Source organism: Macrobrachium nipponense, chromosome 41 (assembly GCF_015104395.2).
Source record: "Macrobrachium nipponense isolate FS-2020 chromosome 41, ASM1510439v2, whole genome shotgun sequence".
Taxonomy (NCBI): domain Eukaryota; kingdom Metazoa; phylum Arthropoda; class Malacostraca; order Decapoda; family Palaemonidae; genus Macrobrachium; species Macrobrachium nipponense.
Window position 1 is genome coordinate 16,749,104 of NC_061102.1, and position 20,444 is coordinate 16,769,547.

The 20,444-nt window shown below is 34.7% G+C and overlaps 1 protein-coding gene across 2 annotated transcripts; it reads left to right on the forward strand.

Annotated features, from left to right (window-relative positions):
• The first annotated feature begins 7,462 nt into the window (after positions 1 to 7,462).
• LOC135212541 (endochitinase-like) lies at positions 7,463 to 20,227 on the forward strand. 2 transcript variants are annotated; one of them, XM_064246068.1, is made up of 11 exons: positions 7,463 to 7,556; positions 10,702 to 10,811; positions 11,299 to 11,456; positions 12,470 to 12,635; positions 14,839 to 14,924; positions 15,650 to 15,765; positions 15,924 to 16,050; positions 17,160 to 17,315; positions 17,687 to 17,765; positions 18,376 to 18,526; positions 19,563 to 20,227. In XM_064246068.1, exons 2-11 carry the CDS (start codon positions 10,721 to 10,723, stop codon positions 19,612 to 19,614), a joined length of 1,182 nt encoding a protein of 393 aa, XP_064102138.1. In that variant the 5' UTR covers positions 7,463 to 7,556; positions 10,702 to 10,720; the 3' UTR covers positions 19,615 to 20,227. The 2 variants fall into 2 exon arrangements, with proteins under 2 accessions (XP_064102138.1, XP_064102139.1); XM_064246069.1 differs by having other exon boundaries at positions 7,467 to 7,517.
• The last annotated feature ends 217 nt before the right edge of the window (positions 20,228 to 20,444 follow it).

Genomic DNA, 20,444 nt, shown 5'->3' on the forward strand with positions numbered 1-20,444 from the left:
TGTCTCACTCACGATCTCGGTCAGCGACTTCCCACATTCCCAGAGAGCAATTATTCTCTTCCGACGAGAAATTACCTCGGAATTATTGCTTGCACATTTCGCTACCATTTCTGGAAAAATAAAACAGTTGCCATTCTTTTAAGAAGGGTTTTCTAAATCCAGTTTCATTTGTGTCTTGAAAATACCCCATCGATCTATACTGGTATATGTTTTCTGACTACTATTCAAGATTCAGCAGTACTGTGAATATTTGGACTATTATTCTTCGTTTGCTTTCTAATTATGAAGAAATGATTTGGATGGGGAATGCTTATGGCTAGATTATCCTTTTTCGTTAGATCATTAAGTCTATAATAGTAACTCGAGGTGGAAAGTTTTAATTCCTTGTTGATTTGATGTCTTTTGATGCAATGATATTGTATTCCTTTTCATTAAGTAATTATGGCATTTCATGTTGAAACTGCATGTCACGCAGGGTTAGAAACCTGGCAGACTAGAAAACGGGTTAATTCCGTCATGTAGGCCCGGTTTTAAGAAGCGCTGGGCACAGGTAGTTTATATAGCGTAGTGATTTCCACTGCGATGCAAACAAGAGGCTACTGATAGCAGTTTGATTGTCAGTACCGCCACCAGATCGCGATTCACAAAACTTAATAATTATTGCACCGGTTTGCCAAGGTCTGCTTTAGGCTTTGATGCCACAGGTTTGTGTTAAATTTATCGATTGAAATTCTTTTCATGAAGCTACCACAGGTGCAGAGCCATCTGCTCTACGGGCTGCTCTAGGAGCTTAATCTCAGACAACAACGACATCTAGGTTTTATTGACTTTGCGCAGTTTTTTTCATGGTTGAAATAATTTTTTTAACCTGTTGCTTTAATTTTTGTTTCAAATCGAACAGACTAATTTGTCTATGTTAGGTTCAAGATCGTATAAGATAACAACTATACCATTAACTCAAGTGTTTCAGCAAACAAGTTTAAGTTATATTTTTGTTATTCCTTTCTAACAAAAAGGCATAATAAAAATTGCCTACAGATTGCCATAATATTAGACTTTTCATCCGTGGCCCCGACTACCTTACAGGTGATACCGGTCTTTATTTGACTTATTTAGACCTTTGTAGAGATGTAGTGCCAACAGTGCACCTCACGTGGTGTATATACTGTAGGCATGACTTAAGGTTCTTTGCAGAGTCCCTTCTGCCCCCAGCTGCAACCCCTTTCATCCCTTTTATTGTGCCTCCTTTCATATTCTCTTTCCTCCACCTTACTTTCCACCGTCTCCTAACACTTGTTTCATAGTACAACTGCTTTAAGGTTCTCCTCCTGTTACACCTTCAAACCTCTCGGCTCTCAATTTCCCTTTCAGCGCTGAATGACCCCACAGGTCCCAGCGTTTGGCATTTTGACCTAAACTTTATATTCCATTCCTTGATTTAGACCTCCCTCGTTTTGTTTTGAGCTCTTTTACTCGATACTTATGTATTTCTATCTAAATACTTTCTTTTTTTTTTTAAATCTTCCTCTTCCCTCAAAGACTGCACCAAATCTATACTGAAAACAGCTGTTGATTTGGACGCAGATGATGACGTGCTTGTTCAAGCATACAACTCAAAGTGAAATACGCGGCTATCGTATGTCCCCTTCCCGTATATATATTTTCTTTCCGTAAAAATGGTCATAAACTGTAAATCATTTTTTAGCGAATTATTATTATTATTATTTATCTTTTTTACATTTGTATGCAAGAAAAATACGCGGCTTCCGTATTTCCCCTTCACGATTTTTTTTTTTTTTTTCGTAAAAATGGTCATAAGCTGTAAATAATTTTTTACGAATTATTAATATTTTTTATTTTTACATTTTTATGCAAGTAAAATACGCGGCTTTCGTATTTCCCCTTCCCGTATTTTTTGTTTTTGTTTTTCGTAAAAATGGTCATAAATTGTAAATAATTTTTTGCAAATTATTGAATATTAATTTCTTTTCTTACATTTTTATGGAAGAAAAAGAACGGATAATTCAATATGATGTGTGAGTTAAAAGTTATTGTTACTGATAATTATTCTGAATGAAAATATTGAAAATATTGAAAATATTGACAAAGCAATCATGATGTAAATGTTCATCATTTTCATGGGGTGAAACTAGAATTCTATTCTTCGGAAAAGATAAGAGTTCATTCATTCTGATATATTGGTCATATTACCATATTGCGAAAATTAACCCTCAGCTCGCCAGTTTGCCAGAGTTGGTGGTGTGCAAGTATATAGAGATCATTTTGAAACCAATAATATTATAGAACCCTGACGCCTGATAAGCAAAGAGTTGTATTCGGTCTGAATCGAAAGCTGTTCGGATGGGGGAACCGGAGTCTCTTGTTTTTATTTAAATTAATGGTATTTGATGGCATGATTTTGATATTATGATGAACTTTTTGAGCAGATACAAACACACGCACTCTGAATTATATATATATATATATATATATATATATTATATTATATATATATAACATATATCTATCTATATATTAATACATATATATATTATCTATATATATATATATAGTAGGGTAATATATATTAGATATATACGCATTTTTTAGACTTCCTAATTCCGTGAGTCTGTAACGGCAGTTGAGGTTAGGTTAAGTGGATATGAAAATATGCCTATAAATATATATATATATATATATATAATATATATCATTATATATATATATATATATTATTTATATATATATATATACTAACATACCCTCATTGAAACTGGATGGTATCAAGAGGAGATATTTTTCCTCATAGTCAAGCAAGTATCAATGAGGTTCTGCTGGTATTAATGCGCAGAACAATTGTTTAAGTGATAAAGTAAATATATATATATATATATATATATATATATATATATATATATATATATATATAGTTAAAAGCATTAAAATTTTGTTTCATTTATATATGCATGGTTTATATATCCACGTACCCTTGCTCAAAATTGCCGTTACAGTCTTAAAAATAACTACATGTTGCTATAGATTTACATTCCACCAAATGGATAAGTCTCAACACTTACTTAAGAAAAGGTGAACTTGTGAAGCGCTAGTTACGGTTGATCTCCAAGGCCTGGGAGTTCAGTCTGTTCTCTGCCACCAAAAAGAGGCGTTTCCTACGCTGGGTGGGAACTGCTTTGTCTCTCGTGGGCGAATGAGAACGACAGCTACCTCTGTCCAGTAGTTTTAAATGGTCGAGTCTGCGCATTACGACTTGACATTTAACGAAGCATTTGAATGATTTACTCATTTTTACATGCTGATAAAAGAAAAAAGATGCACAGTAGGAAAAGATATATATTATATATAGATCTATATATATATATTATATATATATAATATTATGTAATATATATATATTATATAATATAATATATGATATATATATATATATATATATATTATATATATATATATATATATATATATATATATATATATATATATGATGTATATTTATTCAGTATATACTTATGCACATAAATGTATATGGGCGAAAAACTGGTGTTCGCTATTAGTAACAAAGGCTATGTTCGTTATAAACCTTTATATATATATATATATATATATATATATATATATATATATATATATATATATATATATATATATACATATATATATATATATATATATATATATATATATATAGTAAGTAATATATTCATATATAGTATACATATATGTATATGATATATATATGATATATATATATATATATATATATATATATATATATATATAATATATATATATATATATATATATATATATATATATATATATATATATATATATAAATGGACATGGGAAGCGTTGTTGTCAACCAACATAAAACAAGGAGCTGATGGTGTCGTCATGAACTATTTGTCCGAATTATTAAACAAGCTGACGTTACGAGAACACAGCTCCATTTTCAAAGCTAAAAATAAAAATAAAAAATTAATATATAAAATTGTTAAAAAGACCCAGAATTAAGAAATTTACACACACATACACCCACGCACACACATATATATATATCTACATATATATATACGGTAATAATACACATAAGCTATTATTATGTCTGTATGTTTCACGTCATAAGAATATTTTACTTATTTTCTTCAGTCTTTTAATTACCTTTTTTTATTAATTTTCGCCTTATATGTTGAAATATTGATCCACGCCATCAGTGTATTGTTTTCGCCTTTTTAATGGTGCACTCATTTTATCTTATGGTTACGTGCATGTTGATAATAAAACAGAAACCCTTATTGCAGTGAGGAGATGAATCTACAGTTCCTGATATATATATATATATATATATATATATATATATATATATATATATATATATACATACGTATATATGCTTTTTTTTTTTTTTTTTTTTTTTTGCATCTAGTAACGTTGGATATTCTGAACAAAGTCTAAGGGGAAAATTAATTTGGAAAATAATTGTCTGTTACATAATACGACAAGACATATCTTCATTATCGCTCTTCCCATCTTCCTTGTATTGGGGTTGATTTCAGTCCCGCAAAATCTTGAGATTTCTTATTACCAAAGAATTGTTTTGCGAAGAAAGTTTCCAGGTATCGCGTGAATAAAACATTGTCTGTAAATATTGCTCTCCATCGGAAAACACTCGCTTCATCTTATATTCGTCCGGTTCTTCGCCCCTGAACATCTGAAGATCTGACAGAGCGTCAAAAAGTGACCAAAACATTACCCATTCTCGGCTTTTTTTTTTTTTTTTTTTTTTTTTTTTTTTAGACCCCTCATCTTCCATCTACCACACAGCCCTGCTACGACGGACATCCGAAGAAAAGCGCCTTTGTGAACAATTCCCGTCAGATTCCCGTCACTCAACCTCCACCTTTCCGACAGGTAACCTTTGCCTGGATTGACGCTGATTGAAGAGGGAGAAGTGGAAGATTTCTGAGAGAAGTGAAGATGACAATTACTTCCCAAGGATGACTTGCGGGGAGATCATCTGGTGATGTTGTTTACCTTAAAGGTTAGTTATACGTCAATTCTTGCTCCTACTGATGTAGAATATTTCCCATGAAGAGAGCAGGAAAATTCATTATATCACCAATCTGAGAATTTTTATTCGTAACCTAGGTCTGTAAATGGCAAGTGTTGACAGTGCTTTTGCGTTCAGGGCTCCCTTCATAATTTCAATATAATTTAATGCATTCAAATTTTCCCCCTAATTTTTATGTTTATGTAGATTCCCGCAACCTCTTTAATCTTCTAAAAGTTTAATTCTGAATATTCTCTAACGAAATACATAGATGGGATTCTTGGGCCGAGTCTATCTTTAAATTGGAAAAGTTACCCTGTTGTTTTTACATGTATATTTTACTGACAACCGGTTTCCATCTCATATTCTCTATAGATACTGCAAACATTTCCTAGACAGGAAACTATCCGACGATTCTCCTGTTATTCTCGGTGGCCGCGAGTTCACCTCACGGGCATTCCATTGAGAGGTCAGAGATGTGCATTCCTGGTGATAGAAGTTCACTCTCGACGTGGTTCGGAAGTCACGTAAAGCCGTTGGTCCCGTTGCTGAATAACCACTGGTTCCATGCAACATTAAAACACTATAAAAGCAAATAAACAAACAAGATTCTCCTGTTATTAGTACAGTACCAAGGAAGAAACTTTATGCCAGTATACCATACATTCAAGACGATAAATTTAGGGGAAAAAAGAAAGTCTGTACACTTCTCATTCTGAAACACCCTTTTGCAATAGGGCCACTTTTTAAATTCAAGGACAGGCTCTGCCCAATTATGCGATCTTCAGTCGTGTACATAATATACTCTCTCCAAATGTAATTTGAGGGGCACACGTGGGATCGATCAAACGATTGCAGAGGGTCAGGGCTGACTCTCGTAAAGGTGTCGGCCATCGCACTGGTTGCAGGTTGTCCAATCCTGAATTTTCCAACATCAGAAATCATGCTAAAATACTTCAAGCTATATGTCTGGCTTGAGCCGGTTTCATCGTTGCTTCTCTCTCTCTCTCTCTCTCTCTCTCTCTCTCTCTCTCTCTCTCTCTCTCTCCTGGTCCTTCAATCTTCAATTTAGGGTCTAACAGAATGCTTTTTTCCTGATTTTTTTTTCAATATACATATATATATATATATATATATATATATATATATAATATATATATATATATATATATAATGTGTTGAGATTGAAAGAAAAATGTTTATATTCCATGTAGGTCTAACGGGTTGCTTTTTTCCTGAATTTTTGTTTTTGTTTTTTGATATGCGTGTATACGATATTTTGAGACTAAAAGAAAAAAAGTGTATATTCCATGTATTTCAAAATGTGTAACGTTTTCTCGGGTCATCTCTCTCTTCTCATCTCTCTCTCTCTCTCTCTTGCCCTAATGTAACGTCTCTCTCTCTCTCTCATCTCTCTCTCGCTCTCATCTCTCTCTTCGTCGTCTCCCTCTCCTCCTCTCTCTCCTTCTCTCGTCTCCCTCTCTCTATCTCTCTCTCCCTCTCTCATTCATTGCCTTCGAGAATGTAACAATGTCAAAAGGATTTATATTCCATGTATTTTAGATTTTACATTTCTCTCTCTCTCTCTCTCTCTCTCTCTCTCTCTCTCTCTCTCTCTCTCTCTCTCTTTTAGCCTTCAAAATGTAACATTGTTGTTTCGAAACGCGTCGATGTCATAAATGTATTACTTATTACCGACAGACTTACACTTCGTCACCCTTACTGATGTGTTTTGTGGTCTGACTGCATGAATATCTGTCTTACATGAGAGTTTTTACAGCTGCAACACGATTACTGTCAAAGCAACCACGCACACCTGTATAGGATGACGAAGCATGAACTCTTGACTTTATATATATATACTATAATTTTCCTGTGGTATTCACTTATATATTTACCAATATATTTCGTCTGGATAAACAAGAATATTACTGTGGATCCTTCTACTGATTTCTTAGAAGCACGATACGGTGTTTTTATATTGCTATATATATACATATATATATATATATATATATATATATATGTATCATGTATATGATATATATATATATATATATATATATATATGTATGTATGTATGTATGTATAAGGGATGCAAAATTAGGTATACAGTAAGCATCACATCACTGTCTTAATGCAAAAGTAGGTAAACAGTTATCAAAACGGAAGACAAGTACAATACTCATTGCATTTATAATACAAATAAATGAATGCATACACGTGCAATAACAAGCCTTGATCCCTCAGATACTCAAACTGCTTGCCGGCGGTTTCCACAAGCAAGATGAACTGAATCAAGCCCTCAATAGTGCGTGACTTGTGTGCGAAAGACCTTTCCTTTACATATCCCCAAAACTAGAAGTATATATATATATAGGAGAGTCGACAGATCCTCGACGTCCAAACCAGTGAGTGCCAAGTGTGGTGACGCCCCATCTTGCTGAAGGTAGAAGTTCGTCGTCTTGATCTTGTTCGCGTTCCTGAGGTATTATTACGAGCTTCTTCTTTCCCACCGTTATCCCTACATTAAAGGGTCGGTTGCCTGATGCGCCTTCTCACTCCGCTGATTTCTATCAAAGGCATCATCCTCCACCAAACCTCTTCTCTTCATACCACCTTCCTTCCCTTTATCTCGCCATCTCATTCTCCGTCTCCCTTTCGATCTTCTTCCTCTAACAGCTTCCTCCTAAGCCCTCTTCAACCCCTCCTCGTCATCCATCCTCAACACATGCCCATACCATCTCAATCGTGACTCTCTTATCACCTCTGTAATCTTTACTAACCCTGCCCTTCTACTTATTTCTTCATTTTCCAATCTCTCAAGCTTTAACACGTTCAAGTACATAGCTTTTTCGATAGTTATGTGCTGGATAATGGGTCCAACGACAATTTGCAAGAAACTCCAACCCAAACAGTCACCCAAGGTTTATTGAGATGTTTTTGTCGTGGCCGGTAATGAAGTCACGGGAAATAAAGTTACAGAAAAAAAAGTCACAATTTTGGCTACGAAAATAAGTCAGGAAAAAAGTCATTAACTTAATCTTTTGTTTGTTTTAACGGTAATCCCCATCGGTCTTGTACTAATCACGTCTTTGCAAAGGTGGATACATGCCAGGGTCACTATCGTGGAAAGATAATGTGACTTTCTGTCCCGTGATATTTTTCCTGTGACTTTTTTACCTGGATTCGTTTTTGTGATAGTTTTCAGTTGTTTAGTACTACACACAATTGTGACGATTGACGGCCCCTGATAATTTCAAGTCCTCTTCATCGGATCTCGTGATTCTGCTCAGAATATCGTCACCCTCCTGTTCAGTTATGATAATTATATGAAGGAAACATTGTACATATGCATGTTCTTGCCCTTGTGCAAGTAAAGATGAGTATAAATACTGGAGGACATGCTCTCAGTTTATAGCCAAAACTAAGCTCTGGCTATGTAACGTTGCTCTTAATTTATATACAAAACCAAGCTCTGGATTTGTAACGTTGCTCCCAATTTATAGCCAAAACTAAGCTCTGGATTTGTAACGTTCCTCTAAATTTACAGCCAAAACCAAACTCTCAATTTGTAACGTTGCTCTCAATTTATAGCCAGAACCAAGCTCTCGATTTGTAACATTGCTCTCAACTTACAGCCAAAACCAAGCTCTCGATTTGTAACGTTCCTCTCAATTTATAGCCAAAACCAAGCTCGATTTGTAACGTTGCTCTCAATCTACAGCCAAAAATAAGCTCTTGATTTATAACGTTGCTCTCAATCTATAGCCGCAACTAAGCTCCTGATTTGTAGCGTTATTTTTCCACTTTGCGAAAATTCCCATTCATAGTTAGCATCCTTTGAAAAATAGTTCTCAATCTGTTCATTATTTCGGGAATCCCAGTTTATTCGTGATAATCCTTATTACCAGTGAGTTCGATCACTTATCAAATTATACCACTGACAAGAGGATTCGAGCCTCCTGTTTCTTATGCATGCAAAGAACCTGTCGCTCACACGACAAACACCCTGTCGGTAATCCTAAAATTCTTGACAGGAAAACCTTTCGGTTGAGCGACAGTGACTTTTAACTGCAGAATCTTTTGTTGTGACTGAGAAAAATGGTCAAAGTTTAATCCGAATTCTGTCTTGTTTGGATTTCTTTTTCTCATCACCAGTTACCCAGGTTTCTTGGCATGCATGTAACAGAGGCTTTTGTAGTTAAAGTGTTTACGTTATCGTCACCATTGTCTTAGTCTCCATAATTACAATTGATGTTTTATTTACAACTTATTAGAGTTGGTGGTTTTGCTGCTTACAAATGATGCGTCAACCAAATACTGCTAACACGTATCTCTTCAATAATCTTCAAGGTTTTATTTATTTATTTATTTATGTATTTATATATTTATTTAAGAAACTGCAGTTACAATTTCTACGGTATTTTTGTAATTTGTCCATTATTAAAAGGCAAAATTAAAAGTTTGTCACCTTCACCTCGAAGTAAAGTTCCAATTTTGAACAGTTTTCAATTTCAATCGTTCTCTAAATTATCAGGGGAATTTAAATCCAATAGAATAACAAAGATCAGTTTCCTGTCTCGTGATCAATAAACTTGCCGATTTTAAATGGTGTTTTCTGCTTATTTGGTAATTGTTTTTGTAAACAATATTTGGATTATTCAAGTCAGTTTATATATATATATATATAATATATATATATATATATATATATATATATATATATATATATATATATATATATATATATATACACGCGCGTGTATGTGTAGTGTCGTGAGTGCATATACATACATGTACCCATGCATTCATGTATGGGTACAAAGAGAGAGAAAGCGTGCGAAATCAGAAGTAGACAACCAGCAAAGCATAAACTAGTTCCACCTGTTGACTCATAAGGGAAAAGTGATTAGCGACAAACTCCTTCATTATTTGTCACTGATGGGAGACAGCAAGCAGAGGGTTGTGTGCAAATCCTCTATGATTCTGAGGTAGAAAAATACTAATACAAAGCGTTTATCATATTCTGCTTGACTTGACAAATGGAGAATACATAAGGTCTACTGGTGCGGATTTAGCCAGATATCCTGGCGGGCAACGGAAGGTGAATGCCTTAAGAGGAAAGTCATTTGGTGAATGCATAAACGAACTAGGACTCTGGTGATTGCAGAGCAAAAATAAAACCTGTCTTTCCCTCTGAGAGGTGAGTACAGTTCCTTTGATGGATACATAGCCAATCAGAGCCTCAGAGGATTTGAAAGTGGACAAGGCAGAAAAGCAAATCATTCTTCACGGAAACCATTTTCACTTAGACCAGACATATCCAGCTATTCGTGGTATCTGTGGTCCCTGTCCCCCCCGCAAGTACTTTGGGTTGACTATATTTGCTTCTTGGATAAATTTGCTTAAATTTTCTTATATATAGCATGCTCTACCCACCAATGCAATCCATGAGAGCAATCTTTGATTAGTGACTGACTTGATGAGGAGCAGATCATTGTCGAATCAAGCATACATCCTTCACTTACCCAAGGATAATTGGTAAAACGAGATAGTAATGGTCTTATTTACAATCAAAGAGTAAATCTTATTGCATGAATTTACTAATTACGGATTTCTCTTGTCCTCAGGTCTTACGCTAACAAGAAGATGCCGAACATGCACAGCATGTACAGTTTCATGCTGCCAGCATGTTTCGTCCTGATTCTAGCGAGCTCAAATCTTCCTGCCGTTATTGGAGGTGAAGAATTGTTTCCATAAAGTCTTGCACTCATAATGATCTAATCCAGTGGTGTCAAACTCATGGCCCTCGGGATGGTCTTAAGTGGCCAAGAGGTGCCAAGAGATTCTTCAACTCGAGCTACTATATAACTGTTAGAACTGAGGAAAATTGAACTAAAGTTACTAATGTGTTAAAACGAGACATAATAGATTTTACCTTTCATTCATATGACAATAGTGTGTTAATTTATTTCATATTATAATTGCTGGCAACAAGGCTCTTTTATTGCAAATCTTAATCAATGAGTCGTAAGGAATAAAGAATAAGTAATTACCAAATCTTTGATGGACCTCGAGACCATAACCAAGAGCATGATTAGCCCTCGAAAGGATTTGAGTTTGACACCGCTGATCTAAATAACCCGTGACATATTGTTCTCAGTAACTCATGAATACGTTAAAAAGACGCATTTCTTCTCAAGCAGAGTCCTTTGTGATCTTTTCAGGTAGGAGTGGTGGGAAAGCGCCCCTGAACACCTGTTACTATGTGCCGGGAGTAGGTCTGGATATCGAAGAGATTCCGGGAGATCTCTGCACCAACGTCATTTATTCTTTTTGCAATCTCTCTGCCGACACTTGGGAAGTGATACCAGGCCATCGTCAGGTAATAATTCAACTTTTTTCTCAAAGTTAATGTATTACTAATTAATGATTGTTTAAGTCACAACGATTCCTACCGCATTTGAAATTGATGACTAACGCTAAACTGCTAGTGAACTGCTAGTGAGATATTGTTACCTCAGTAAACTTTTGAATGTTTTACTCGTGAAGTTTATATGTCTTAGCCACAAACTTTTATAGCATTATCTTATATGATAAAAGATATAGTAATACTTCAATTACCGATTAATAGAGCTTAGGACCTGGTGGATAATGGCTAGTGAACAAATTATGGGTGTTCAAGGACAACTCCTTACCCTTTCTCGCCTCACCTTGTCAGTACCATATAACTGTAAACACTCAGTGTTTACTGTATACAAAAGGTAATTATCTACCTTTTCTCCCAATTTGTAATAAAATATACTGCATGAATACGTACACTTTAAAAAAAAATGTAACCCCCTTCTCTTTTGTATATATTCTTCATTGCTTAAGCAACAACAGAAGGTGGTCTAAATATGAAATACCAGATTCATTGGTCTAATAACACAACCCTTAATACATTGGTTTGAATTTCGTTATTCTTACAAGAAGGTAAATTAATGTTTTCTTTTGCAGTTGCCTCATACTGACTTGATTGTCGAATCATTTGAGGTTGGGGAAGTATTAACCCAGAAGGTTTTAGAACGTAGCCAGTGTGGTTAACTAACAAGGAGAGAAAGAGGGATAATGCAAGAATGAATTCAAAGAAAAAGTTATCAGCCCTAAAAAACGAAGTTATCTCTCACCATTCATGAATACAGCACAATTTTTCTAAGATTTACAGTAACAATATTCACTTAACTCCTAAAAAAAGGGATGGTCTACAAATAAAACTTCTTGAAACAAGACCATCTAAATAAGAAGGCAAGAGTATAAACGAATATCTATTTATTTAGTAAATAATAATATTATATACATCTAAGCATCTAGGTCAAATAAAAGTGACTCTATTGATATTTATCATTCACAAATAAGTTTGACATCGTGGAAGGAGGATACAGAAGGTTCGTGGGACTGAAGGAGAAGTTCCCTCACCTGAGGACTGACGTCTCCATTGGCGGTGGGGAGAGTGATGCTCGCGCATTTTCAACAATGGCAGGTGATAGGGCGAAGAGGGCCACTTTCATCGCAAGCGTTGTCAGTAAGTAGCCATTTTCATCGCAAGTGTTGTCAGTAATTAGCCATTTTCATCGCACGTGTTGTCAGTAAGTAGCCATTTTCATTGCAAGTGTTGTCAGTAAGTAGCCATTTTCATGGCAAGTGTTGTCAGTAAGTAGCCATTTTCATCGCATCATGTCGCCATTTTTCATCGCAGTTTGTCAGTAAGTAGCCATTTTCATCGCAAGCTTTGTCAGTAAGTAGCCATTTTCATCGCAAGCATTGTCAGTAAGTAGCCATTTTCATCGCAAGCGTTGTCAGTAAGTAGCCATTTTCATCGCACGTGTTGTCAGTAAGTAGCCATTTTCATCGCAAGTGTTGTCAGTAAGTAGCCGTTTTCATCACAAGTGTTGTCAGTAAGTAGCCATTCTCATCACAAGTGTTGTCAATAGGAAGCCACTTTTTTCATCAAGTGTTGTCAGTAAGTAGCCGTTTTCATCGCAAGTGCTGTCAGTAAGTAGCCATTTTCATCACGAGTGTTGTCAGTAAGTACCCACTTTCATCATAAGTGTTGTCAGTAAGTATCCATTTTCATTGCAAGTGTTGTCAGTAAGTAGCTATTTTCATCGCAAGTGTTGTCAGTAAGTAGCCATTCTCATCACAAGTGTTGTCAATAAGTAGCCACTTTTTCATCACAAATGTTGTCAGTAAGTAGCCGTTTTCATCGCAAGTGTTGTCAGTAAGTAGCCATTTTCATCACGAGTGTTGTCAGTAAGTGGCCATTTTCATCACAAGTGTTGACAGTAGTAGCCACTTTCATCACAAGTGTTGTCAGTAAGTAGCCGTTTTCATCGCAAGTGTTGTCAGGAAGTAGCCATTTTTATCGCAAGCATTGTCAGTAAGCAGTAGATGCCTTTGTCAAATGAAATTCAGCATCGTTTGAAGTGTAGAAAAGATATAATAAAGTTAATAAGGTTCATGCAACCGAACCACATACAATGTGAATATGTATACACATAGTATATATATATATATATATATATATATATATATATGTGTGTGTGTGTGTGTGTGTGTGTATATATATATATATATATATATATATATATATATATATATATATATATATATATATATATATATATATACACATCATCAAAGGTGAGGAAATAAGAGGCTGAATATATAGGTCCATTACTGGTTTCGACTCCATTTCTCAGTCATTAACGTTAATGCCATAGAAATAAAGTCGAAACAAGTCAGGGACCTACAACCCAGACTCTCATGTTTTCGTCTGTGATGACGTTATCAACAAATCATGTGCTAATGAGATTATAATCAATATATATATATATATATATATATATATATATATAGATATATATATATATATATATATATACACACACACACACTACTTCACACCAATATATATATATATATATATATATATGTATATATATATATATATATATATATATATATATATATATATATATACCATATATATATATATATATATATATATATATATATATATATATATATATATATATAGTACTGGTAATCTTCTTAGGTCCATTGGAGGACGAACTGTTGGGCATTTTCTGAGGCATACCATTTTTCATTTTCCTATGTGGAATACAACTGAATATATATATAATATATATATATATATTATATATATATATATATATATAGATATATATGCCTGCATGTGTTTGTGAATATAAATATATGAACAAGTACACCTATAGACACATCTGAAATTATACTACAAATCGACCCCCAGTAATTGCATGGGATGTGTACCACAACTTTTTGCTAAAATCAGCGAATAAATGACACTTCTCTAAAAAAAAAAAAAAAAAAGCTTATAACTGCATATTTTGATCATTCAAACAAAAAAAAAATCTAAAAAATGCTTATATTTGAGTATTTTAATAGTTTTATAAAAAAAAATGCTTTTAGTCTCGATAATATGAAAATACAGTAGATAGTGAATATTTCTCTGTGATTAATACCGCGAATTGGCGAATTTTCCGCGAATAGTGCTTATGTATATATATATATATATATATATATATATATATATATATATATATATATATATATATATATATTCCATAGTAAAATCTGCAAATCGGTCAGCCCGCGAATAGGTGAGGGTCGGTTGTAATTTAATTCATATAAGATATCACAGTATCTGACAAACCTTACTGAGTACTTTAATTGTCTTTTTTCAGAATTCTTACGTGAACATGGTTTCGATGGTTTCGATGTTGACTGGGAATTTCCGAAGATCAAAGATAAAGATAATCACAAGATTCTGGTGAGAAATATTCGTTTTTATCCAAAAGATCATTGTCTGATTCACTGTAAGAGAGAGAGAGAGAGAGAGAGAGAGAGAGAGAGAGAGAGAGAGAGAGAGAGAGAGAGAGCGGGCATTATCTCACTCACAGAAAGGAGACGAAAAATAAGTAAACAGACCGATAAATGTCAGGCTATTTAACAGTTCTGGTCAGCAGCAGTACTAATCTGCTTTCAGTCAAAGTGAGCTTTGATGAATCCCTAACAGGACCTTTCGACTTGACTTCTTCCTCTTCTGTTATTGATTTTGCTCTTTCTTTATATGGTCTATGAATGTAATGTAATGAGGAGTGGAATGTAATGCGTAAAATAATCAACAATGGGGACTGAAAACTTATCAGATGCTTTTTCATTCATTTTTCATCGAGAGATTTTGGGAAATATCCGCAGAAAAAAATAAATTTTTGTACTATCGTTCTTTGCAAAGTGTTCTGAAGATTTTCTGAGCTGTCCTTATGAGTAAGTTGTTAGTCCACGAAGCTCTAAATCATTTGTATCAGTATTGCATTCATGACATCGAAATGGATGTTGCTTTATCTGTCATGCTAATTATTGGGTATGATAATGTTAAAATAGTAATTTATTACCGATATGAGACTCCAGAACGTTATATCTACCAACTTTCTTATTCTTTCTCAAAGAAATATGCCTGATCTGTACATGAATTAATGACATTGAATTTTGAAGCTTCAAGAGCTGAGAGAAGCCTTCGATAAGGAAGACCAAGGCTGGATGTTAACAGCAGCAGTACCAGCGGGAGGCCCCTGGGCAGGCAGTATTTACAGCATTCCCGACATCTGCAGGTTCGTAGTGTTTACCATATTATCACAACTCTCGAGGTTCTGGAAATTTTGCCAGGTTTGCAAGACAAAATGGATCTCAGTAACAGATGTAAGTTAAATGTAACGTAGATAAAATGTCTATATTTATGTTCATTTGACGCTGTTTTTCTTGGTTTCAGCACCCTCGATGCCGTCTACATGATGACATATGATCTCCGAACTGACAAGGGTGGATTTGCAGACGTCCATTCCATGCTCTACCGCAGACCACACCTGGATACTGGAAGCTACGAGCGCTGGAATGTTGTAAGTTGTGCTTTCTGTGCATACGGAATGCTACAGATATTAATATCTCGAGCAGTTCAGACTTTAGAGCATCTAGGTCTTTTCAGCTTGACGTTTAAAGAAACATTATTAATTCTCAAAACGAGGGGATAACTTTTAGTCAGCTATACTTAGCTCTATAGTGTCTTTTTGCCTTAGTCATTGCTCAAGTAAGGGGACATTTTCTAAAATGCTCTATAAAATACAGCACAAGACTGCTCATTCATTTTCTATCAGCCACATTGAACCGAAGGGGTACCAAAAAGAAGGCCTTAAAAAATATAAAGCGCTGATAATAACGCCTAAATCACGTATTACAACATCAGTGAACCTACGAAGCTACGATGGTATACAACTGTTACACGTTACACCGTTTCCATTTGTATATTTAATGAATTCTTTCTACTTAATTATATTTCTTTCTCTCTCATTCCTTTTGAAGTTAATTATTTCTTTCTTTCTCATTCCTTTTGAAGTTAATTTTCAGTGTCTCGGTTCATCTTACGAAAAGTTGGGTTGTCTGAATTTAGCTAAAAAAAAAAAAAAAGTACTTGTTTAAAGCTGATTATACTGAAGGAATAGAATATATACGCACTTTTTTCACAAATAAAGAAAATACATGTTGTCATGGCATAAATAAGTGTATTATAATGATATTCAGCTTCCTAGAATTTCAAGGAGGCGCGGGAAGATGAAGCGTGTGCAAGCATCATACAACGTAGGCCGTATGTATCGTATGATAAGTTAGGTTAGGTTATGTAGAAAGTGAAGTATATCTTAGTTTTACCAGACCACTGAGCTGATTAACAGCTCTCCTGGGCTGGCCCGAAGGATTAGATATTTTTACGTGGCTAGGAACTAATTGGCCACCTAGCAACGGGACCTACAGCTTATTGTGGGATCTGAACCACATTATATCGAGAAATGAATTTATATCACCAGAAATAAATTCCTCTGATTCCGCGTTGGCCGAGCCGAGAATCGAAATTCGGACCACCGGACTGGTAGCCGAGTGCGAAAACCACTCGTCCAACGAGGAACTAGGTTATGTAGAATTCTTCACATTCATTCTTTCTCAACTCATTCTACAGAACGATGGAGCCCTGTATTACATACAAAACGGCTGTCCCCGAAGCAAATTGGTGATTGGCGTTCCTTTCTATGGCTACTATTACTTTCTGAAAGATCCATCACAGCACGAACTTCACGCACCCACGGAGGGAGGAGGAACCATCTCCTATGCTAAGGTAAGTAAGAGCCGTCCCTGGATTTTTGATAACATTTTCGTTGAAGAAGAAAGTGACATTGCATTCCCTGAGGATTAAGGTAAAAGTGAAGTAGAAATATTGGATTGTATCAAATTTAGAAATATCTATAATTTTGGGGGGTTAATTTGGTTGCAAAAAAGGGGATAATAGAGATGAATTAAAATAAACATTTTGAAGTAACATAAAGTTGAACTAATAATAAGTAAAGTAAACAATTAAGGGAATAAAGCTTTGCACCTCAGTGTAGTGTGCCCGCAACTGTGTTTGTGGAGTGAGCGCTTTGGAACCAGGAACCAGGAACTAAGAAGCAATGAGACAAACGTCAGTATAACAAATAATTTCGTTTTCAGTTGTGTAAGAGAATGATCGATGAAGCTGGTTGGGTTGAAGACTTCGATGAGATAGGCCTCGTTCCCTTCGCCTACAGGGGTAAGCAAACCATTCAGTTATATTTTCACATTAAACCAGTAACTTTCAGCTTCCAGTGCGTGCCTGAAAATAGGCTCATGATGCAGGCCCGTACCGAGGGGGTAACAAACCCCACTCCCCCCCCCCTTTCTGGAAGTCCATATTTTCTGTGACGATCCTTTTCATTGAACTGTACTTACAAAGTGATAAATAATCATTGTTTTTTTGTTAATTCAAAGTATATAACATAACAACAATTAAAGTAATATGCATGTTATTGTTAACATAGTAAATGAATCAATCAATTAAACGGAAGAAATATTCTTGAATTTCAGTGCAAACTTTCAACATTATAAGTAAAATTCTGTTAAACAAAAGTCAGTACTTTGAATAACATCTAATCGGGTTAGAAGGGCATAGACCGCATACTCAATTTTTCTTCTTAATAACTAAAAAAACATTTTCAAGTATTTCATCTTGTATATACCTATACGTATATGCAATGACCTTTATAGAAGAAAAGGTCCAGTTTTGGGAAAAACGATCCCTTCATTAAAAAAAAAAACTAGGTACGGGCCTGCGATGGTGAAAATAAAAAAAATGTCTAAGATCATGAAAATTCTGCTGGCAGGTAAAGACTGGATCGGGTACGAAAACGTCAAGAGCCTTGAGCTGAAAATGAATTACATCCGTGAAAAGGGTGTCTTGGGAGTCCTGAACTGGCAGTTGAGCCATGACGACAAACTTGGACAGTGCAACGAGGGAACGTTCCCACTCATGAAGTGAGTATCTCTTTACGCATCTGGACTCTTGCTTCTTATAGCTCCTCTTTTTCCTTTTTGCTCTGTTCGTCCCTTTTTTTTTGTTATCAGGGCATTCTGTTGTGCAGATACTGGTTTTGTCAGTTCATGGTTGCTCATATTGTTCAAAAAAGAATATCCTCCACGCTCACCTCGAGTGATGATTTTAGCAGAAATGATAATTCTCATGTCAACGAAAGGTGTTCCTGGAACTAATGTGGTTTGTGAAGCAGCTTTCTATTGTGAAGTGATTGGCTACACAAAGGTTATTTCTTGATTATTGCTGGATTTTATTCACAAGTGTTTTTACCGTTTTCAGTATTACTTAAGTATGTCTTACGTTCTGAAACACGTTGTAAAATGAAGATTCTCAAATATTATTATTTATGTAAATAGAATTGAAATTCTCCTTAAAAAAGGAGTTAAACACAGACAATGATAATTCTAATGCCAAACCTTTCCATGTCTCATGAGACTTGTACTTTTATAATTTAGTCTGAAAATTCGATTCATGTGTCGTCCTTGTTATTGTTATTAATGTTTATGATCCTGATATTATGTACCATTGGATCTGTGACACGTTATACTACCAATTATTAATCTGTTGATTATTTCTGAAAAAAAAAAAAAAATCCTTATAACTATTGGATGACATTATACAAATTTCCAATGAAGAGCTCCAGACTGTTTTCAATCAGTCTTGGCCATCGGTTTTCTGGGATATGTTGTTTAGTCTAAACCGATTTTCGAGATTAATAACAAAATATCAACTGCCATTTGCGCTTTCTTTGAGTTTCTGCAAATAAGCACAGAGATCTTTCTTAGATACGTATCCAACTTTCTGTCGTGTTTAGTACAAATCCGTTGGGATGACAATAAAAACGTAAACAAAATACTAAGGAATATTAGTCCAAGATAAAGACCCCCGAAAATCCTTGGGGTCATTAGTATCTAGGAAAGATCCAAGCACAATAATGTACTGATGCACTGATATTTCTTTTCGTCTCTTCTTTTACAGAACTGTCTACAATGGTATTCGAAACTACACTGTGCCAGTTTCTTCCAACTAGAAGCTCAAGCAAAGTTTTCCTTGAGAGAGAGAGAGAGAGAGAGAGAGAGAGAGAGAGAGAGAGAGCTTAATTACAGCTACTTAAGAACCATAAGAGATGGCACGAGATCGGTGGTCCATATAACTTTATCCCAGTGGTGGATCTAGAAATCTTTCATTGGGGGAGAGCACTTAGGATATATATATATATATATATATATATATATATATATATATATATATATATATATATATATATATGTGTGTGTGTGTGTGTGTGTGTGTGTGTGTGTGTGTGTGTGTGTAGTATACACTCAAATATACTATATACACATATGCACATATATATTGTATGTAAGAGAGAGAGAGAATTATAATTGTGAAGATTGTCACATGGTTTCCAACAGATATAACTTTCACAAAAGAACTAAAAATACAAACAGGAAACACACATGCTATTATGCAATATCAAGTGTACAAACTCAGTAGTTTTATTTTGTTGATACACCTTTCCAAAGTTAAGTTTAAACTCTGGCATTTTATCCTTAACTACCTGCTTGTCAGAACAATTTTAGCAAATTATAATTTTATATAAATTCTTTTAATTGATTCACAGGCGTCCACAAACTCTAATTTACTTCTTAACTACTCCTGTTTACTGAACTGAGACAAATTTCACACAGCACTTAAAATTATACATAATATCTTTTAGACAAGTGTTACGTTTATCAGTATCATTAGTAAAGCTATTAGATTATCTAGCGCTGATTTAAACATGTTCTCAGAAAATAGTTATTTTGCCTTTTTATCAATATTAATTTCCATCCAGCCGAATATAACTCCATTTCTAAA

Bases quoted from the DNA above. Each gene is read 5' to 3' on its own strand.
- LOC135212541 (XM_064246068.1), top strand. From the start codon at position 10,721: ATGCCGAACATGCACAGCATGTACAGTTTCATGCTGCCAGCATGTTTC. The intron at 10,812-11,298 runs GTGAAGAATTGT...TGATCTTTTCAG, and splicing joins TCTTCCTGCCGTTATTGGAG to GTAGGAGTGGTGGGAAAGCG. The intron at 15,766-15,923 runs GTTCGTAGTGTT...TCTTGGTTTCAG, and splicing joins AGCATTCCCGACATCTGCAG to CACCCTCGATGCCGTCTACA.